We start from the raw sequence: 23,332 nt of genomic DNA on the forward strand, positions 1-23,332 counted from the left end.
TTTTTTCTCCAGCGCTCGACTGGGTAACTTCTGGTTCGCCGTCCTCTCTGCAGAGATACATTTTTTTAACACGAAAGTGTTTTATTCCCGGATACACAAAGATTTCACCGACGTCATATCCGTCCCGAAAGTGACGCCAGCACAACGGAGCAAGCGGCCTGTAAAGGGTGCACCCCTGCGCGCAGGGTCTTCTTGCGGGGAAGCAACCTTTAGTACTAAAGAGTGCGTTATACTTAGGGTTGTTCGTTTTTGGGTTTTTTATTTTAACACGACAGTGCTTTATGTCGGTATACACCAAGATTTCGCTGACGTCATATCGGTCACGGAAATGACGCCAGTACACCGTTGCCGAAGCGACCCGCCAGCAGGACGTCGCTCGCCAAGCACACCCACAAGTCAGCCGCCGACCCGTAAATTAGGCTCAGCTGCAGATTTCCCTGCACAGTTTTTACCGATTCCTATGACAGATAAATCAACCAAGGTTTTTTTTTTTTTTTTTTTCGTTTACCAGCTCACTTTGCTAGCACGGTGTCACAGACAGCGTACGGAGTACAGTAGACGAAATGTCACCTTTCGCACTTCATAAATTTAAACATTTGCGCTGCAACGCCCAGGCGCACGCGCACGAACGTAAAAAAATAACCGTGGCTTGAATTCCAAAGCTGCAGCGCAGAGCTGTTCAACCAGGAAATACAGCGCAGGGTCAACAAAGTCAAAGAAAAAAAAGAAATAAAGAAAGAGAGAGAGAGAGAGAGAAAGAAAGAAAGAAAGAAAGAAAGAAAGAAAGAAAGAAAGAAAGAGGGAAATGGAAGGGAGAAGGAGGGAGAGCGAGAAAGCAAAATAAAGAAAGAAAGAAAGCGGGAAGCTCTGGGCTGCCTTGGAGACCCCCGTGAGTATTACCGCAGAACTAATTGACGCAGAGGAAAAAGAATGCCGCTGAATGCGCGATGTGATCTCCACCGAAGGCAGTATTTCGCACGTGAAGCACCAACAGACTGTCCCGTATTCACGTCAGTTTATGTGCGGGGCGAACCGGACAGACAGGGCAGCAAAGCCCCTTCACAGTGAGGCCTATGCAGAATGCATGAAGCCAGGAACCTATACAGGTGCGGTTTGGCACCTTTTGTTCCTGTTCCTTTAGTTTGCTGCACTTAAGAAAAGACTTGTAAGGGTGTAGAGGCGCCGTCCAACAGTGCGCAGTCACTGTTTTTTTTTTTTTCTCTCTTCAACCCGTTTGTAAGTTCAAACTGAAAATAAATTATGATGATAAAAAAACAAGGCCTAATTTGAAGCGAATGCCCACCGAGGCAGAGGATGGCGTAACCCGCGTATCGCTGTTCGAATGTCCTTAAACGACCCGCATATGTCCGTCACGCGACCCCAGAGAGGTGTGCAAGAAGCCGTATCGTGGCAACAGGCTAAAGAAGTTATCACAACTTTCCAAGGGTGAGGGTGGGGGGTGGGGGGGACATGAGGTTGCGTCGTCACACAATCGAATGTGACGAGAACGTAGTGCGGCGAAGCAGCTGCGGATGCGAAACTAGTGGACCCTAGTGGCCGAAAGCGAAAGCGAGCAGATAAGGTACTACGGTTGCCCAAACACTTAATAAACAAGGTTAACGGAGAGCTTCGGTTGAACTCAAATGTGCTTGGTACCATTTTCCGAAACTTGTTATTTCGTAAACGGCACCCAATTTTGTGTCCGGCCTTTCCTATACACTGAGCTACCCCTTGTTTTACTGGCCGACTGATTCACTGTGTCCAGCACCCCGTCTAAGGGGGCCATGGTGACGTGTGCCATCTCCAAAAAGCCCAGCTAATCCCGTTCAAAGCGAGTGAATGAAGTTAGCTTTCCTTGACTACGCACCAGGTTGCCGTGAAGAACGCTTTACAGGGAGTTTCCGAACGGCGGGCAAGGCGAAGCCATACACAGCTGTCGTTGTAAGTATTCTCGAAGGCTGCTTCAACACCCAGAATCGCGCTTCCGTCCTACAACAAACATTTTTACAATGAAGCCGTATACAGCTACCCTCCGGAGGAGGTTGATGTCCGGCCGTTTACGCGTCGCGTCGCAATAAAACAATTTCCGTCTCTGGTTTCTCGCAAATTGTTGTAGCTCTCAATCTAAGGCGCGAATCTTGAGAAAATATCACGCTGAAATTGTCCGCTCAGAAGACTGTATTATTACCGAAAGCTTCAAAGCGCACAAAAAACGGGGACAGAGAGAGGAGCGACACACACAAGCGCTTACTCGCAACTACCGGTTTATTGAAAAAAACACAAAATTTATGCATGAACACAAAGCCGATGTATTATCATCATTATTAAATGTATTATTACGCCGCGTTTCATTCACTTTTATAATCCCGCAGTTCGCAGCGAAGTTGTAAACGTTACACAATTCCCGCCTGCTATCAATACAGGGCCGTCAACGGAGGGAGTATGGTTGCAGAAACAGCTTAGATTCTTGTTTTAGTGAAATCCAAAACAAATTATACGACGATTTGCCGCTAATACGAAGCTGCCATTACGCCGCGTTCAATTTACTTTTCGTAATCCCGTAATTCCGGGTGAAGTTGTAAATATTGTGGAATTCCGGTCTGTCTTCTGTCTTACCAGGGCTCCTACGGGAGGGGAAACAGACAGACCCGTTTGCCTGATAAAATAAAATTCTAGTGCCTTCAAGTTTCATCCTGCTAATTAACTATGAAGTACGCTCAATAGCAAATTGCAAACAAATGTGCTTTGTTTCGGCCATATATGCGTTTGACTGAGATAGAGACCACCACACCTCCGCTGCTCGTCCTTGTTTACAGAGTGAAAGGACTGATGAATTTTTTGACAGCGAAGCTGTTGAGAAAATAGTGTATGGCGTCCGCAGTTTTAAAAATACAAAGACAATGCCGAGCGCTCCTGCACGGGTGCCTTCGAGCGCACGTTCGTCAAGTTAAGCATACGCACTTAAGGGATATTGGCCAATATTGGCCAAACTCAGTGGCTAGGGCGTTGCGCTGCTGAGCAGGAGGTCACGGGTTCGATTCCCAGCCGCGGCGGCCCTTTTCTGATGGAGGCGAAAAGCAAAAACGCCCGTGTGTACGAGATTTCGGCGCACGTTAAAGATTCCCAGGTGGTCAAAATTAATCCGGAGCCCTCCACTACGGCGCGCCTCATCGTCTGCGTTGCGTCGGCGCGTTAAACCCTACAATCAATCAATCAACCAATATTGACCAAAAAAACACCAAATACCCCAGCGTTCGCCGCGTACTTTGAGCGCACGTTAGTCACGCCAGGGATACCTACTAAGGATAATTGGCCGACACTGGCGACAAAAAAACTCCAGCGTCCGCCGTATCGCGACAACACTTGCTCGGAACGAGAAAGACAGGTCATGGCGCACGCCCCTCGTTCGTTCGTCCTCGTGTCGTCGCGCGAATGTGCTCTGTAACGCCGAAGAGCCGCGACTTGAATGTCGAAGCTGCTGTAGGTGATCACTGACTCCACATGGCACGGCCGAGGGGGAAGAGGCCACGTTTTCGAGAGGCTCGGCGTGCAAAGCGTCTGCTAGAGACGAAAAGTCGCGCTTGGAGAGTGGTGTACGAAAACGTCGACCAAAACGACGACGAGTTCACTCTGGCCTTGCTCGACACATTGCATAAGGTAATTGGAAATGCCATGCCGCCGACGTTAACCACGGCACCACAACGACACTAAAACTCAACTTTGTGTCTGACGTCAATGATCACGTATACGTATGTATACAGCAGCTTCGCCATTCAAGTCTGGCGCGTAAGTGCAAGCTTCCCTTATTTTTTTTTTTTTTTTTTGAGCGCCTAGCTCTACACCACTCGGAAAGCCCGGACGAGTGGAGCGCACAGTTTGACCGGCGATTTATTTCTTGCTGAGAGTGTGAAAAAAAAAAAAAAAAAAAAAGCCGGATCCTCTGCTAACCGCTCTACGAACTACAACAGCTAAGCTCCTATGTTATGTTAGACAGCGGGTGATCTCACCCCATTCCACCTGCTTTATGAATATTATCATCATCATCACCAGCCTGCCCAGGTCCATTGCAGGACGAAGGCCTCGCCCATTGACTTCCAACCGCTCCAGTCCGGTGCTACTCGAACCCACAGTTTACCCCCCAAGTTCAGTATTTCATCCCTCCATCGTGTTATGCGAACGCAAAAATTTTTGGCCTTCCAGAGGCGTAAAAATAAAAAAAAACGCCCCGCTCCTTCAAAGTTTCGACAGATAGTCATAAAAGCTGCACTTCTCACAATGTCCCGAAGAAGTTCGCCTGACGACCAGGAGAAAGCAATGAAAGAAACCCCTACACAGCCCACATTACTTTTTTAAAGAGCGACAGCCGCTCTACGCTCCTCACCCCGCTTCATTATAAAATATGATGTGGTTGAGTTCTGCTCGTGCTCCATTCCCATCCCACCTAAACTTAATAAAGCACAATCCTCCTCCGACGACATCTTCCCCTCGTACCCCTTCTGCTACCCCCCTTCCCCATTGCCCCTCCCCACAGAGCTTTCGTTCCTCTTCAAGAACAGCCACGGTGCTAGCGTGCCCGCAAATCTGGACGACCGAACAGTGTGGCCAGCCTTACTGGTTGCTGAAAAACGCACATCGTTGGACAACATCTTTTAAAACACGGCCACTTCGGTGGGGCACCTGACCCGCAACTCGGAAGTGGTCACGAGTCCACAGCGGATGCCGACGGCACGGCGAATTCGCGTACAATAATGCCGTTCGCGCCCCACAGAGCGGTAGTTCTCAGACGGAGGTGCGCGAGAGACTTCCTGGTTTTAATATTACGTAGCACTAAAGCATTGAAGAACTCCGGTAGCACGAAGGATCGCTCGCTGCTCAGTTATGAAGACCCGCCCTCCTCTCCCCTACGAGCACTCTCGCCATCCGCTACCCCACCGCCAACCAGATATCCAAACAGATTTACGAACAAGAGCGGTCAGGCGCCACACGGCACCTGAACTGCGTGCGTGAAGTGTGCGTGCGTTCACGTGTTGATGAGGATGATTGCGATTAGTGTTGCTATTGCGCAAGGGCGACGTTCGCGTGTCAATTATAAGCGCAACTTCCAGGTTTAGTAGAGACGTGTTCCCCAATAGCCGTACCCGTAATCGGTAAACGTGTGCCATCGACCATGCATTCCTGAGGCTTCACCGCACTGCAGACCTCCCCCGAAGTTGGCGCTTTTCCGTGCGATGTGAGAGCTATGCGGAGAATCCAGACGCGCAGACGAGTTGAAAAAAAAAAAAAAAGTTTGACTGCCTTACTATCGGCGCAGTAATTCATGTTTCCTCTCGACACCAGTACCTGTGTACCAGAATATTCTAAAACATACCAGTATAAAATGCACCAGAATACACCAGCATATTCTAGGCACTATACTCTGTCATGACCGCTTTCATCCAGCGGCGGTGACTCTGGCTAGTTCACTCTACTCTGGCCTCGATGCATTTTTTTTTTGCCAGAATCACAGGCGCCGGGAATGTGGCGCCACCTCGTGGGGAACGGGAAAACCACGCGACAGCGCCACCCCTTCGTACCACCAGTAGGTGACAGCACACGAATGGAGACTGGCTCGCAAACGAATTTTGACACTGTCGTCTGCTATCACTCGTTTTCTTCGTTTTCTTTTTTTTTTTTTTGTACAGGTAATAATGGATGCCCCAGTAAACTGTGATAAACTGTTTGCATGTCGTATCCATTTGAAAATAATATGTTTACCCTATGACTCACAACATAGTAGTTAAAATACTGCCTTTACACTCTGACAAAGAGCTAACATTTAACCACGTGGCAGCAAAACAGGCAGACTGCTGCCAAATGCTTTTAAATTTCGAACAGACAGCAAAAAGGCCAAAATGGAATGGCTTTCCGAAAGAACCTGTCTGAAAAAGCCTTGGTTGCATGTTGCAAGGTGGATCCATTGAGAACTACCCAATATCAAAGCCTGAACTTCTAGTGTCTCTGTAAAATACATTTGGTGACTTCACTCGTGTGGAGTGTACGCGACTCTCCTTGGTCTGTGTTGCTTGCACAAGTTCGTCTGATGTGTACGCATCATATTCAGAGGATTTCAATTATGCTATGTCGCATTCCAATGCACGTTAACGACACATACGAGAGCTTTGAACAGCCGGCTGCAAATTTTCTTTCACTGAAGCTATTCGGCTATTATATTAAAAAAAATACCGGGAGGCCAACACTGAGCTACTCAACCAAAAGTATGTTATAAAGTTTAAAGACCAGCCTAATTTAAGAAGTCAGAACTTGGGGTTATTTTTTTCATAACAATCCAAAAAAAATTTACACAATATTTACGGAAAATGAGCCTGACACCACACGAACACACTGCTCTTTTTCTTCTTGCTGCATGTTTTTCTTCTCACTCCAAGTATAACTATTTCCATGCCTATACCCCGATCATATAAGGCCAATGCAGACTGCTTTCGTTAAAGTTGGCTTCTGTGTAAAAAGCTTGTGGGCTCCAGCTCCAGCACGCCCCCCGCCCGCCCCCCTTTCCACAACTAGGGTGTAAATTCCTATTCATAATAGAATTATGCCAACAAATGCACGCCACAGTTTCCAAACAGCAAGACGTTACAACGTATCACCCTGGTTTCAATGTGATTATTATTCTAAGGCCAATCCATCCAGCGTTTGCTCCGCTGGCGCCCTAATTATTTTCCCACATAAGAACATCAATCCGACTCAATCAATCAACCCAGGAATCAATCAACCCAGGTTTGTGGAAGAAGCAAACGGAGAAGGGGGCAAGGGGCTATGTGACCATCAACAGGAGGAGGGTGTGTGCAGTGAATTCAATATGTCAACACAAATCTTTCCCGGAACTTAAAAAAGGCCAATTGCATCATGTTACAGTTGCTGGAGGAAAAGGAGGTCTGCCTTTTTTTTTTTTTTTTTTCTCAGTCCTCCAGAAGGGAGCCTCTACAGCCTGGAGCCTGGTCAGTGGCGCAATACCTTAGCAGCTGGACCTCAGCAGCAGCTATTTTTGAGTGATGCAAACAGTGTGACACAGGAAGGCACTGTGCTTTTTGCTTCTCACAGATTTTGCGCTTTTCAGGTAAAGAAAAGGCATTCACAAAAAGAAATGCGCCTACAAAAAGTATCAAACTTACCCTGAAAAAATTATTGTGCAAAGTTGTTTCGGAGCTGAAATGTAAATCACCTGCAAGTTTTCTATTCAGTCACTCATTGTATGCAGCAATGTATTGAAGAAACACGCAAGGAAGGAAACTCCCTTTCACAACCAAAATATCCGCAAAAGAAGTCAGAAGAGATCCCTCTGAAGACTGCCCAGGGGATGCAAAGCAAATAAATTAATACGACGCGGGCAACGCGGGTTCGATTCCCGGCCGCCGCCGCCGCTTTTCTGATGGAGGAAAAAAGCAAAAACGCCTGTGTGTACGAGATTTCAGCGCACGTTAAAGAGCCCCAGGTGGTCAAAATTAATCCGGAGCCCTCCACTACGGCACACCTCATCACCTGCGTTGCGTCGGCGCGTTAAACCCCATAGTCAATCAAATTATTCAATCACATAAAGGCACCTGCCTTGAGGGGCATAAGACAGGTTTGACAAAACAAGCCTGTGCCAGATAACCAGTACGAGTTTGCCTGCACCAGATTCACCTTATTTTGAGGCGGCCTTGGACCAAGTGAATGAGGACGCATGGACAAGTGCAAAGTAGCCAAACTGAGGAATGACCGCAACTATTGAAGTTGCCGAACAGTGTGCCGGAGCCACTAGCAGCACATAACCTGGACCTCACCAGCAGCACCACTAATGCTGGCAGTGGCAGGACAAGATACGGCGGTCCCATGTACGCGGAAGACTCCTCTGATGCAATCCAATGCACACGTGAGAAAGAAGGTAGGTTGAAGAGAATTAAGGGGAGAGAGAGAGACTGGCCGGGTTTATAGATGACGTAGTTCCACTCTTGAGGAAGAGGCAAATACGGTCCCAATGTTTCGGAGCCTACTTGGCTCCTTCATCAGGGTTGACCGACACTGGTCAGTGTGAAGGGCACATCGGAGGGAGTGAAAGCGGGTCTCCCTCGCAGCAGAGAGCGTGCACAGCAGGCTACTGCATCAGCACAGTTCAAGCGACAACAGCGGGAAGCAGTGGTGAGGATGCGAACAGAGCCACACAATTACAACTTCACACTTAACCACAAGTATAGAGCGCACGGGGCGGCCTCTATTGCGGACCTAAGCCATTTAATCTGGCACTGCGCTGCATTCTCAGACCATTGCTATACAGTGGAACCCCTTTATAAGAGACATGTACCAGAGAGCAGCTTCTCTCTAGGTCTCTTATAAACAGGGTACCATGCTTTCACTTACTGGTCGACCCCTAGTTCAATGTGGGCACCGTATGACTAAAATAATCAGAAAAGAACGCTACAGCAGGTTGCAAAAGATTCATTCTAATTTATCTTTGGCCCCCAGAATTTATGATCTTCGTCCTGAACCATAGTTTGCTTCATGACTGTATTCACACTGTTTCTTACAACAGCTTCTACAAGCTTTCTCTTCTTTCACTGTCTGCAGAAGATGAAGAATCGTAGATGTCGAGTTCACGAGCCTGATGAATAGCCAGTGCAGACAGCTTCTTCCACAGTGTGCTCCGGCTATTCATCAGGCTTGCAGGACTCGACATCTGCGATGCTTCTTGATTGAAAGCCACGCGATCGGGAGACCCACTGCGCACTTCCAGTATTCTCTGCTTGCGCAGAAGCCCGCATGCGCAGTCACACTCGTACGCATGGTGGTAAGCTTCAACCACTTCTGTAGGTTGCGTTTCCATTGGCAGGGCTTCTCGTCATCACTTCATAGCTGACTGAACCACTGTGTGTTTGCTGAAGTTGTAACAAATAGCGGCTGAAGCCGTCTTTCATCCCCTTTGATTCCACAACGAATGCAACTGCAGTTAGTAACTGGTGGCACCACCACATCTCTTGTTGACCAAAACTCAAGGATAACTTGTCCCTTATAACCAACTGTCTTCTACATCCGATGTCTGTTATAAAAGAGGTCAATTTATTGGAAGAGATATAGGGCATCCAACCATGTGGGTGAACAGTGTCTCTTATGCCCATTTGTCTCTTACATCCATGCCTCTTATAACGACGTTAAACTGTACCACTTTTCTTTTGCTAACATCTTCATGAAGTGAACCATATAAGTTTCTAGAACTCAAACTTTTGTGACACTACCTGTTTACGACAGAAATTCTTATTGCAAGGGTGTACAGCCCCCAGGAGATGACAACCACTTAAGAAATTCACCGAGAGAAAACCAACCACCAGAAAGCCCACGGCAAGGCTGACCAAGATGGGCTTCACATGCAAAAGAAAATGGCAGCTGACCATTCCCTGGGACGTCATTAAGCGCCCAAGATGCAAAAATGAGCTGCCTGAGTGGCAAGGTCCACAAACAGTGAAGTACACAAGTAAAAAGACCAAATGGCCCACAGCTTCATTCTTTTCTAAAGGAGTACTGACACGAAATTTCAAAGCTCAGATAACTAAGTAAGAAGCTTCCTTTGTATATGGAGATACCCCCTCGGACGTTTAAACCGCAACTGTTTAGTAGAACCAATCAATTTAAATCAATTTTAATCCTTGCGCGAGTGAGAAAGCTCATCCACAACATCGAGCTAGCTCATGACGTCATCTGCACTTCGACCCAAACGGCCAACGTCAGGGCTCCCGTGATGTATCGAGGCGGCTGCGGTGCTGATGGCGTGCACTTTTCTGCATCGTGCATCACGTCCCAGTTTTTAGGATTGACATCACGTGTGACTACGGCCGGTCGGGCCATTCTGGCACACGTGCGGCAATGGCTGAGGTGCGATGAGAACAGGGACGTCGTCAAGGCGGATTCCTCAGTGTTCCGCTCACTGAAATGGAAACTGACACGAATAAACGGAGCTGCAAGTAATTATTTATGCTGCATTCGACAATCTAATGTGCCATTCTATCATTACTGAGCTCGTAGGCACCTATAGCAGAGAAACAAAACGTAACACATAAACTTCATGTCACTACTCCTTAGGGGGGGGACGCAATTTACCATGCAGTTATATGCCACATGTGTGTCCATTTTGGTAGGCATTTGGGTGAATTTAGCGAGGCAAGGGCCTTGCCAAATTAAGCCAATACCCTTTCATGGCTATGTGTCATGTGAAAGCATGTGGGCACTGTTGCCAGGGCAGCACAGCATGTCGTCCTGCCCCTGCCGCTTACAGTTGTGGTGAATCCACATGCCACAGTAATCTTTTCTGCCACCCGCCTGACCTTGTAAAAGGCACAAAACTCGTACGGGAAATCCTGCGATCAGCGGCTAAAAATCATAGCTTCCTGTTTTGCTTTGCTTCCTGGTTTGGGAAACACTGCGGTTGAGCTGCTATCCCCGAACTTGCAAACAACAGTTCTGCTGCAAGGTGTCCACAGACGTACACACACTGGAAATTTGAAGATGACCATTGCTAATGACCATTGCTAAAGCAACATTTGCAACAAAAAGCTCAAGCACCTTGCCAAGTGCTCCAAGCACAGTAATTGACCCAGCTGTGTTAACTACATCCATTGCCATCAACTGTATACTAAAAGTGATAATGAATGCAACTCAGCAAGATGGTTCACTCAACGCCTTCTTCATTCAACTGAGTTAGAGACTTGACTTCTTGGCCTGCCTGAAAGTCCTGATATGCAGTCTTCACTTCACAGTATATAAATGCAACAATATGTGAACTGTTCAGTCTAGCGCAATAAATTTGATTGACCCAAATTTTATGCATCAGATTGAATAGGCAACATGCAATCGGTCACTAAACTTGCAGTCGATGCACTTTGCGACACCAAGCTGTTGCTGTATTTCCCATTATGTGACAACTATTTGCAGTTCCTTTTTCTTTTTCTTTTTTTTCGGCCAGGTGAGTGCACAGACATCAGCACTTAGAGCTCGCACAAATAAAGTTTACTCCTCCTCCTCTGTTTTCTGTTTGCCTTTTATTTTCTCGCAATCATAAAGTCTTGTCGACAAACGTGTAGTCTAAATTCAAATTGAGATTTTGTGTGCACACAGCTACTACACTATGGCTACGAAGCGTGTCATAGTTGAGGGTTAGAGGTTAGTAGTGTAAACCAATCGAAATCTTTAATGTGCACCAAAATCTCATGTGCTGGTCCTGCGGTAGTTGCAATATGGCCCCATCCAACATTGATCCCTTTGTTCTGGTCTTTATCAGTTGGTGAAATGCTACATCACTAACTTTTAGTAAGTGCCATTGGTGGAAAACACCAAACTTCCCCTGGGCTGGTCCCCTACAATCATTCGGCTTGTCGAGAATCATTTTCCCTCATCAGCATAAAATTTCCTGTCCGTTCCCAACATCAAGGCCTGCCAGCAAGTGGGTCACTGTAGCCACTAACCATATGACCCGCTACGAAGTTACGTGGGCTCACCCCCCAGTTGCCCTCCTGAGGTTGCAAACTTTTCAGTGCAGAGCACTTTAGAGGCTCGCCTTGTCGTCGTAGCTCGCTTGTAACTGTCGATGTCAAACGACTGCCAAAATCAGGCGGTTCCGCGAGATAACGGACCCAGGTAGAGCCCGGTGTTCCGTCATAGAGCGTCTCGCAGAGGCTTCGAAAACCAAGTTTAAATAGCGATAACCAGTCGAACCTTGCGAAACGCTGGTGCTTGCAATATATCTCCCCGTTGTTTAGTGCATAAAAAAAAATTGCAGGTACATTTGATGCAAAAATATATGTAATTAACTGGCAGCGGCTGCGTTCACTTAGTTTAGAATGCTCGTTGGGTTGATTTTTACGATGGTAAGCAAAAAAAACTGGCAGCGCAACGCCGGCACGTGTGGGAGGAAAAGCAAGCACAAAAAGAACCAAACTCCCGCTGGCGCAGTTTCAGGTAGGGGGCGCGCGAGCACTACAGTGGTGGGAAATTCGATTTGCGTCGGGTGGTAACAGTGTGCGGATAACGGTGCTACAGCCCATTATGACGAATCACTGCTCTGCACTTCCGACAGCTTTCACGTTGAGTGGGATGGCTTTAATTTTTGCTGTATGATGTCATTCTTCACAACAGCACGCCTCAGCACCTGGTAAAAAACCGTCTTTGATGCTTTCTTTCGAGTCATTGAGGGCATACTGCACTTGTGCTTAAATTCATAAAACACTAAGTGGAACAGTGTAACACCCCCAGACAAACGGCCTCACCAGACTTTTGAACCGTACCATCGCTAACATGTTTTACATGTGTGTTTCATCTGATTGGGACGAGGCATGAAGGTATGTCATGTTTCTCTGCTATTCCTTTCAGTCTGACAATGCCAGTTATTCTCCTTCAATCTTTTGATTGGCCACAGCCCAACACTGCCCTCCTTGACACTTTTGTACTATGGACTGCAGCTTCACCAACAGAATGTACGCGCGACACTATCCCACTTCCTGATACCACTGGTCAAGTCGCCTGCTCACAGATCACTGATCCGCAAAGCCACCACAAGGTTCTTTATGACAGACACCGCCACCGCATCCATTTCCCCCTCATTTTTTGGTGCCACTGTAGTACCCTTACACATCACATTAGCCTCTCTACCAAACTGCTGTCACCTTGCATAGGCCCGCAACCTGTCCTCAAAAGAAAAAGGGCACGCAGATTTAGTGAACATTCAATGTACGCGCTAGCAAGGGTCAGGAGATTTCTTCAGTGGGTTTCATGCTGCTGAAGGCGCTGTTATACCTGTGCCACACATACACATTAAGAACATTAAGTTTTAATACCATTAATTTGCTACTACACGCAAAAATCTGGTGCCATTCGCTCTAATACCATTTTTGGTTTAATTAAGGGGGACGTGGCTTTCAAAATCAACTTTTTTATTTCTTTGTGGATTTTGATGAAAATTGGCACAGCAATTGGAAATGCTTCTGTGATAACACCATAAAAATTTGAAGTTAATATTTTGATAACTTTTTTATGTATGCAATTTTCTTTCTGTTCCGCTTGTACCGAGCTTGAGCAGCTTATAAAACACGATAGAAAACTTGTTCGAAGTGCTTTGCATTCCCAAATGAATGGACGAGGTCGTGACAGTTTTAGAATTTTTTTTTTACAACACAATGTTTTTTAGTTTTCATTTTTTTAGAGGTTAATGTGCAACAGGCATGTCAACTGTGAACGATTATTTGAATAAAAAAATCACAAAAAACAAATCTGGAAAACTAAAAGTGTCACGACCTGAACAGTTCATCAAGGAATGTAATGCAAGAAACGGAATCAAAATAGACCCAGCGGTCACGAAGAAATCCCTGGGACAAGCGACACAGGTGGCAAAAAAAACTGTTTTGAGAAAACGGCTTCCGAAGTTGCAACATAGGTTTCACATATCAAAAGTCGTCACGGTTGTAGCCTTTCATGTCCTTTTGAACATGGAGCTTCTGGAAGGCCTTGCCTTGAAATTGGAGTGCCTTTTCAGCCTTTCTCTTTCCAGAAAACATCATTTTCAGCTCCTCCGTGAAGAGTACATACCCCCCTTTGCAAACCAAACGGAGGGGAGATGGGTTTCAATGGGCTTTCAATGCAAAGTAGGTTAGTTGGTTGGCTGTATCGCACTGGACAACCTCCTTTTGCAGTGTTGTCACCATGGCAACAAGTTAAGCATTTTTTTAACTTAAATTTGAACATTTTTGGCTTTTTTTTCATGTTTTATCTTGCCTGGCACAGCAACTTAGTACTCATAGTGCAGGTGTTCATTGCCAAAAGTTTGCATACCACAAGGTTGAAAATGAGCTACTTTGAAGCTTGGTAGAGTATTCTGCATAACTCCCAACTTCAATGCAAGAGCATATTTTTTTTTACTACTTTTGACATTCAAGGCATCCAATATTTCTCGCAGCACAGCTAGTATGCCCTGAGCAATGGTATCAATAATTTCCCTAAAAAAATCACTGTTAAATGCTGCCACAGTAACGTACATTTTTAACGCAGAGAGCATATTTTTATTCCTATATTACTAACTCAAATCTGTTTGCATGAAAATTACAAGTGCACGGGAAACGTTGCGCAAGAAAGGCGATATGGCTCGCGCTCATCGCAGCGCACGCTTACCGCGACATATCGAGCTTTGATTATACCTGATATGGCTGGTCAGGTCGCTTTTAAGATTAAAACTAACGTCGCAGGCATTAATTACAACTACTGGCGTTCAATCGTAACCGGTTGCCCAGTCATGTGATGCTCCAATGCGCGTCGGCTATGCCGTGCGCGCCGCAGCGTTTGACGCGTCGACCGTTTCTTTCTCAAGGCTAGCGAGCCCACAGTCAAAACACAGCAATAACTAAGCGTGTAAACATCGCAAATCCGACTAAAAGTTCACTTCACGAACCGCTATCGCAAGCGCGCACACCGCGTCACCCTCCGGGGTCTGGCGACGGTAGAGTCACGCGCACCACGAAGCGTTCGATGACCTCCGCCTTTCGAGCCACACAACTTCCCGTAATCTGGCTCGTTATCTCTGGCATTCCCATCGCGATAACGTCCGTGTTGAATACCACAGATTGAACAGAAACTTGGCCGAGCGAAGCGGCGAAAATGAACTCAATCCGCTCGCTACGCAGCTCAGGCGGCCGCCATCTTGCGTTGCGCCCGCGACATCCAATCAGGAGGGTCGTAGTTCAGCGCCCCGACCGGAGGACCAATACCGCTTCAGCATCTATTTCTAGCTTCGTTTGTGCGTCGTTTCTTTTCTGCCGTTTGTGCGATTGTGAATGAACGAAGATAAAAGAGACGAGCGGAACGGGAAAGACGATCGCTCGGCCGATCTAACCATATCAAAATGGCCGCGCCCGGTGGCACCGTTGCGGAGATAGAGCGCTCCGAAAATTGCCGTTTTTTCGCCCTTTTGCGCTGATAGTTTGTCACCGCGCCTGACAAAAGTATTTTTTTATGCCACTTTGCGACGCTTTTCGGCGTAAAAACTTTGCAGACGCACAGAATAGGAAACATAGAAGCCGAATATGTGGGTTTCAAAAAAACGATGTTTTGGTCATTTTTCCGAAGTTGAAAGCCGCGTCCCCCCTTAAGGAGTTCTGCACAACTCATTCGCCTTCACAAACGCCTTAAATCTGCCTACTCTTGAACACGATGAGCACTAAATGAAACCAACAGAACTCTCAGCACCAGAGTGTTGAGACGGAAATGGGGCTAAACTTCGATATAAGACAATTTTTTGTGCACTCTTGGTGACAAAGTTCTGAAGGAGACGAAGTTCACTAAAACAGCGGCAAAAGGCAAAACATTGCAATACTCGTCGTTTTGAATTTTTCAGATTTGGCTACCATTGGGAGGCGACGGCAGCTGCTGAAGCCACTTTTAGAAATGGCTCACACCGTTTTGTAGAAAGCCGTATTTTTCATAACGTTTTGTTTCACAAAAAAACATTTTTAACCCTTGTAAGATGTTTTTCTCTGCATTAAAACTTCTAAAATATGAGTGTATTTCTCTTTTTTGGTCATTATCACCCTCATGCCTAATACATATAATGCCTTTGCGTTTTCACGTGTATCACGGTCCGATTTTGCGGCCATAAACACTTAACGTCATTTTTCGTGTAAGTGCGGCAAGGGTATTATTCAACTTCAAATAAATTTCTTTCCCAAACTTGCTTCCTGTGTCATTCTCTATGGGTTGTGACATTCCCTTACATGATATGATCATTTGCTGCACTCCCTTGAAGAACGTATCAGTGACGTTCTGCTGCATTTATACAGTCTCGGTAAAAACTTCACTCCCCAGCATCTCTGTACGATATGGGACAAAGAACTGATAAACCCCATATGGCCCAATTGTGAATCCCCCACCTCTGCTATCAACATTTCTCATCTTGCACGCCCGTGTAGATGAGTGGATGTATTTATCGTTTTTTTTCCCCAACATGTATAGACTCAACACATGCAAAAGCTAAAGCCAAAGCCCACTGAGCCAAAGCCAAAGCCAAAGCCACATACCTCTTTCCGTAGTGTCACATTGCAGCCTTCGATCTGCTCTAGGCGGCCCTTGAACACCTGGAGCTGGGCCACTGGGTCTGAAACGAGACAGACGCTTTTGTTAAACTACAAGAACAACTTCACTTTTTTTTCCACACCAAAAAAATTGGGCTTCCTCACAGAAGCAGCAGCTGTACAATGCTTTGAATCTCTCCAAGACCCCTGAAGTGACTTTATATGTGCAAAATTTTCATGCACTAGAGCTCTTATACTTAACTTCAATAACAAGAATAAAAAACGAGGCCAGGAATCGAGTACACAAACTTTGGCTCACTTCATGCTCCTGTGCTTTGCAGACATAACTCTTCCCTAGTGCGGGCACTTTTATCACGGTATGCTCAGAAACGTCACCGCTTATTCGAAGTCACCCAACAATTTCAAATAACAAGTGCCCTCCTTACACTGACCTGATTATGCCGAAACCATAAAAATGCTTATTTAGTTGTTACAGAGGACCATACACTACACTGCAACCTGAAATCATTTTCAAAGAACGCTGCATGCACAGTGATTGAGCTGCTTGAAAGGAACTTAACGCCAATTAAATTCACTCAAAGTTCGTGTTCACTCATCACAGGTGTATTCCCACCCATCCCACCCCATGTTGTGGTTCACGCGTCGTCTAGCAGGCACAAATTATCAGTACCTCCTACCGCACCAATTCCAACAGAGCAAGCCCTGTTGTGCAAGCCATTGCTGCAGCTTACAGATAGTGGAATGACACAGTCAAGCACTTGTAATCAGTTTGTTCAGGAAGGTGGGGCAATAAAAGGGTAAATCAACTGAAAATCTTGTATTTTGGTTGCAAGAAAAAGCTAGTGCTTATCCAGGGTTTAACATAGGGCCACTAATCGCAGTAGCTAGAATTAGGACCAAATAACGTCTCGAAAAACAAATTTATGAAAAATTTTACAAAAATTAGCTGGAGATCCGATGCACCCCTTCCTTCTTAGCCTGCGATGCTTAAATGCGAGGGGTACTTAGATTAGAAGCACATCCTCCTTACAATTTCAGCGATATTTTAGGGGCGAAGCCTCTTAGGTTCTCAGCATGTCAGCGTCTCCTGTCGTCGCCATCAGCTCATGTAGTCACGGTATGTACTAAAACACTGAGACACTCGTTTTCCAACGCCTCGCGGTAGAACGTCTCATCTCCCTAGGCAAAAAATGTGTACTAAAAGAACGCACTGGGAAACTCGTCTTCCAACGCTTTGCGCTAGAACGCTTCGTGCCTCAAAGACACGAGACTTTTACAGCAGAGCTGTATACTTCTACCCCCCAACTGTTTCATCTCCGTGGGCAAAAACGCCAAGGCACCAAGTATACACTTATACACTGCATGCTTAGCCTCTCTTCAAAGTTTCACGTTAGTGGAGATGGCCCAGGATTTTTTTTAAATTTTGCCTTGCTAAAGTGGGGTATGGTGTTCAAAATCAAAGGGTGGGGGGGTGGGGGGGCAATTATCTGAAAGTCATTTATTGTACACATTGCCACTGACTAGATACAAGTTATCTAACTTGGTAAAGTGATAACTGCACCAAGCAGGCAGTGCTCCTGGGTTTGAAACCTCGAAGAGGGGCCCATTTTTTAGCTTCATCCATTTCAACAGTGTCCATTTTGAATGTCAGAAGTAATTACAACGCTGAGATGAAAAAGCCACTGGAAAGCAGCAGCGCTGTTGGTGCCTTGTTATTTCTCATGCAACCGCGCAAAACGGATGCCTCAGAAATGAGCACGAGCCAGGATTCTGCACCAGGTCAAACTTTAAAGCGAGGCTCTCTCTGTGAACCCCTGTGAGCTTTATGAGCTTCCTTGACCATTAAAATGCTGTGTTACGTGCTTTAGAGTGGCCGGAAGGGACAGCATCATGCGTGGTGATGCCGCACCCTGAATGACAAACTGACTTCGATCCCAGCCATGTCATCACCAGTGGTTACATACTACCGACAAATGGTATGAGCGGCAGCTCCCAGCAAAGGGAGTCACTGGGCCCGATCATTTGAGCGAGTACAAAAAAATTTCTCAATACGGGACCACACAACTGGGATGGTCGGACTAGAAATGGCTCGGGTTCAATCAACTTGGTCCTGCAGAAATTCTTGGAATAGGTCATGTCACCTCATTCGTACAAGTGATGTGTCGAAACACTCTTCATTATCACAGGGACATTGCAACCTGATCAGGCTACCTGAGGAGCAAAACAGTCCTAAAATCGAGCCCTCCTCAATGTCTCAAATGAGCCAACCTTTTTTTTTTTTTTTTGTAAAGCTTTCGTTTCAACAGCTTCTTGAGCAAAAAAAAAATTGAAGGTGTCAAGCCGACTTACACGACCACGACCCCACCCCCCCCGGACTACATGTATTCGGGTGGATGTTATACTTGTTCGTTGACCACATTTCGTTCGTAATTCCCAGCAAGGGTGGCCTACACAGATGGTAGATTTAAAAAAAAAAAAGCTTTTTTTGTTTTTACAGGCGTTTTTGCAGGGCTGTGCCAATGTGCTCAACGGGATCATAACAAGCCGGTATCGATATCTGATATTACACATTTAAGACGCGATTTCCTATGGAGCCCTCAGCCCGAACTAGCGTGCACTTGATACAAAAATGCTTTGCTTTCACTCGTAACCAGGAAAACGTCCCAAAATGCGGCAATCTGGAACACACATTGGCAAGCTTAATCAGTTAAATGCCTTGACTATCGCAAACGCGCACATATGCGCTGCAGTTGCTGCGTCCTAAACTAAAGATGCAATAGGATCGCGTATCATTTGAGCACCGACAAAAATTCAGGCAAACGTTGGCACAGATTGCGACCGAAACCTGACGTGGGGCATTCTTTACTGACTGAAACCACACGAACTAAATAAAAGTAAACATTGTTTTCCTACGTGGTAGCAAATATGATGCCCCATGAATACTGGTAATGAAACTGGTTCGCATCTAGTCACACGTAACAACAGCTGTGTTTTTTCGCTCGTGCACACTGGACACCGCTTTCGCCCGCGTATTCACGCTTTGCTCGGCACACAACTTCACAAACAGCTGAGAATCAGCCCGTGCTCACTGATAAACGTACCGTCCACCTCTTCGCGTCCTTCGAGGAGCACTTCGCTTGTGAGATTCGATATCTGACTGGTGAGGGACGACAGAGTGCCGCCCAACCAAGACATCTCGTCATTCCAACGGGCATAGCCCTCAAAGTTGGTCCCCGTTCATTGTTCTGCACAACAGGCAACGCTTTCACACAGCGGTTATATCGGCATCACATGGTTTTGCACGCCACGAGCCCGAAACGGCAGTGTTGATGTGTTTGTTGACCAACAGGTTCACACTTCATGTGCGTCCACGGCTGCCAACGATGCAAAGTGCAGACGACATGTTTGATACCCCCGAACCCAAGCGCCCGCAGTTTGTCCAGCGCAAACCGATCCTCCGTTCAAGCTCAACCTTTACACGAAGGTCCCATTCTGTGGTCTGTTTTGTTTCAACCAGAACAGCGACAACACTTATTTAGAAAAAGTGTTGTAAAACGAATCGAAATGATTGCCATGACCACTTTGGAACCGCAGCGCCATCTAAAGTATCCAGAAAAAAACGCACGGCTTCCCAAGCTGCCCGCGATTTTACATCGCGTAAAACTACAAATTGGGAGAATCAAAGGAATGAAAGTTCTGGCTACCTGAAGGTTCACATCAGCCGGAGAAATCGCGCTGTCGCATGTCTCGACAGGCTGGAAAGAATGGACTCCGAAATGGAGGCAGGTTAACACATTAAATTTTAAAAACACTAAGCTTAACAACACTCTAACCCAACAAAGCAAACGAAGAGGGTGCTGCTTGACGGCCCGGACGAGGGTTGCCTAAACGACATTTCTCTTTCTCTATATATGAACGTCTGCACACTAAAGTTATCCACTAAAACCGCTCAGAATATTGGCCTACCACAGTCACGGGCATCATCACAAGCTTCTGTAGCCGTGGTTTGGACGTAACGGTGCCGATGAACCATAGAGATAATTGATGAATAGCTGGCGTCGGTTTGGGCAGGTTGGGCAGACTTGGATACTCTCCTGAGATTAGGCCTTGGAACATGATGATGATGATGATCTTCGGCGTACGGCTGGTACGGCACATACCCACTGGCCGGTGAATGGCCTAGACCGTCCAATTGTCAGTGCGTGGAAATAAAATTTCTAATTACAGGCTAGTGCACAAAGATAATTTAGAGTGATGGGAAGCATTTTGGAGTGATAAATATGAGACGGAAAAAATTGAGAAAAATCACAAACATAATGTAAAACTTCATAAGCTGTGGGTGCACAAGGAACCAATTATAGCAGGGACCTCAGCCCCTTCAATGAAAAACCCCATCACGGAAGCCCGAAATAAAAGATGAGCTGGCAATGATATGGCAACCTCTATGGCAATCTCCAGGTTGTAACTGGCACGTCAAAAAGCCAATGTTAAAGCCTTGAAAATCGTCAGCAGAGCAATAGGTAGCAGTCAACGGACTTGTCTTTACTACTGTAGCTGCGCCAGACGAGACCTGCATAGGTACCACTTACCTGGGGTACACGACATCGACGTGCTGCTAAAATAACCCCTCGGTCATAAAAAGGGCACTATTCAGCCGTCCAGGATAATTTCTTGTGGCAGAAACATATAAAACTATAAAACTGATTCCTGCTGTCCCTTGCTTAAAGGGGATATGCAGACAAAAAAGATGGTTTTATTAAGATTTTGTGTTTGCAAATGCCTAAAGTCTGGAAGCAACCGACGCTTTATTCAGAAAAAAATTAATCAATGTAAGTTAAAATGTTGATTCTCGCACCAAATTGTGTTTTTGTAACATCTGCAATGACCTCATAGGTGCTGGAGAACCAGGCTTGTTTACCAATAGTCAACCTGTAGATGGAGCCACCATTCTGCAGCAGGCCGTTTTTGCCTTTGCTTTGTTTTTGACCGTATTTGTACCTGGCTTTTCGTTATGGTAGAAAATAATTTCGCGAAGCATGGTGTTTGTTCGACAAATATGATCACGTAAGACACCGTCGTGTTGTCTGAGGTAACCCCAAAGCGCCCCAGTGGTGTGCAGCTAAAACAGCATAGTGTGCACAGTACCAACAGCAGTACACATTTCGCGAAGCATGGTGTTTGTTCGACAAATATGATCACGTAAGACACCGTCGTGTTGTCTGAGGTAACCCCAAAGCGCCCCAGTGGTGTGCAGCTAAAACAGCATAGTGTGCACAGTACCAACAGCAGTACACATCGGTACTTCTATGTTTACGTGCACTTTCATAACTTCCACTGTTTACCCCACCGTTCTTACTCCTTTAAAAAGAGTGTGCCCTAAATGTAAGCGCGAATAGCTCGTTACTTATAAGCCCTGCTTAATTTGCGTTTGCTTCCCGCCTCAGCCAATCACAGAGCTGGCACATATGACATCACAGGTTCAGTTGCGGGAAATGAGCTAGTGGGTCACATAGCCATTCCCTTTTTTTTCCTAATTAAGTAACTTATTTGAGCGAAGTTTACGCTAAAAGTGGGGTCAGTATGATTCCAACAAGGCTATTTTCGAATGAACCAAACTTGTGTCTTGCCTGCGTGACCCCCTTAAAACAGCTTGACATTTCACTTCTTACCCTAAAGGCTTTAGTCCCCTTGTGGCCCTTTGAAGTGCACAAAGAAGGTGGCACCAGTATTGCCTCAAGGGCTCTCCCAAACCTGAGCTCAACAGTAAAAAGGGAAAAACTTTACATTGGTTTAAGTTGTTCCAGGTTCTTCAGAAAAGGAACCTAAGACTCGGAAAACTTGCCCAAACGGCACAAGAACTGTTGCTGGAAGTGCTTTGCATCACAAGAAACACCTCACCCCGAATGCCCATTGGGGATCATAGTTCCATAGAGGGGGGAAATGAAATCGGTGGTTATCTTCAGTATCATCCAGGAAGGCTAAAGGGGTGTGCTGAAGTAACCTTGCTGTGTCCAACCTTGAAGTCGACTATCTGGATGTTACTTAAAAGAAAGTTCGCTTGTGTCTGGCCTAAGTTATGTAGTGTCTTATTTTGTGTGTTGTCTCTTTACCTTGAGTATATATTTTCATGTTTGTTCAATAAAAATTTAGTTGATAAAAGCACTCCATCCCATTGTATTTGTTCCTCTTGGTTGTCGCTGTTTCTTTGCATTTCGTTTCACCACAAAAGGGGTATGGGATTCAGCAGACATCGTGCAGGACTTCGATGGGCAGCAAGTTGATGGAAGAGCCAACGGCTTTCTTCGTTGGCATTGAAGATCCTTAAGCTGGCTTATTCAAAGCAATTCGTTCCGGTTCTTAAATGTCGTGCGAAGTGCCTTTCGAAAATGAAGCAAGGATCAGCAGCGATTGCTTGGAATTGCTTGAATTGAACTTGCACTCAACCATCATGTTACACAACATGCATAAGCAAAGCATCTGCGTTACTTCGACAGTGCATCCATTTCAGACCTCCGTACGTCCTGTCATTTGAGTGGTTAACTTTGAAGCTACACATCACTCCTTTAAAACAAGCAGCTGGCATAAAGTGAAGGCATAAGTGGCTCCAGTCGGCAGTCACACGTAGGAATACTGACCACACTCCCCCTCTGACCGTAAAACAGCCACCGCAACCTCGAACGAGGAGCTTTTATTTACACCGTTAAACAATACAAGATAATACACGTAGCCGGCTACTTTGGCTTCATCAGGGAGCTCCTGCAAAGCAAGAAAGAAAGAAAACAAATCAGCAAGAACCCCCGGGATACCGTCACAAAAGTAGCAAAGTGTAAAAGACCACTCAACTGATTTAGCGCTTTCGAGCCTCCACTCAGCAGGATGTACGGGCTCTGCAACTCTTTCTGCTTCTCCTGAAGGAGCTTGAGTGTGCTTAGAGGGGTGTCTGTCGAGCTCATCTGCTTCAGTTTCTGTAAACGAAAACAGGCAGCAACAAGAAAGACAGCTTAGTGAGAGTGCCCTGCGTTGCACGCACATCCCACTAGCCAACAAGCACAAAAAATAGAAAGAAGGACCTCTTCTGAAAAAGACATACAGACTATTTACAGTGAAAACTCGTTCAACCGTATCTGATGGGGACGCGAAGAAAGTACGTACTAACCGGCACTATGGTTTATCCTAACGTATTAGGTTAAAGGGAAGCTGAGTCGGGGATTTGGCTCAACTTCGAATAAAAAGGAACT

At 46.0% G+C, this 23,332-nt stretch overlaps 2 protein-coding genes across 5 annotated transcripts in view; both read right to left on the reverse strand.

The window, feature by feature from the left end:
* The window catches only part of LOC144149418 (uncharacterized), a 125,211-nt gene extending 105,017 nt beyond the window's left edge, over positions 1-20,194 (reverse strand). Inside the window, exons 1-2 of one of the 4 annotated variants that reach the window (XM_077680979.1) lie at positions 20,061-20,194; positions 16,080-16,156 (exon numbers count right to left, since the gene is read on the reverse strand). In XM_077680979.1, the coding sequence (XP_077537105.1) occupies positions 16,080-16,156; positions 20,061-20,127 (144 nt within the window). In that variant the 5' untranslated portion in view covers positions 20,128-20,194. Of the gene's footprint in view, positions 1-16,079; positions 16,157-19,195; positions 19,525-20,060 lie in introns of those variants that run through there. The other 3 variants (XM_077680980.1, XM_077680977.1, XM_077680978.1) reach the window with 3 other exon arrangements.
* A 2,548-nt stretch (positions 20,195-22,742) lies between these two features.
* The window catches only part of LOC144149427 (U4/U6.U5 tri-snRNP-associated protein 1), a 70,960-nt gene continuing 70,370 nt past the window's right edge, over positions 22,743-23,332 (reverse strand). Inside the window, exons 20-21 of the mRNA XM_077680989.1 lie at positions 22,938-23,059; positions 22,743-22,850 (exon numbers count right to left, since the gene is read on the reverse strand). Coding sequence (XP_077537115.1) covers positions 22,826-22,850; positions 22,938-23,059 — 147 coding nt within the window. The 3' untranslated portion in view covers positions 22,743-22,825. The remainder of the gene's footprint in view (positions 22,851-22,937; positions 23,060-23,332) is intronic.

This window comes from Haemaphysalis longicornis, unplaced genomic scaffold (genome assembly GCF_048455015.1).
Source record: "Haemaphysalis longicornis isolate Haplotype H1 unplaced genomic scaffold, Haemaphysalis longicornis Haplotype H1 scaffold_8, whole genome shotgun sequence".
Taxonomy (NCBI): Eukaryota; Metazoa; Arthropoda; class Arachnida; order Ixodida; family Ixodidae; genus Haemaphysalis; species Haemaphysalis longicornis.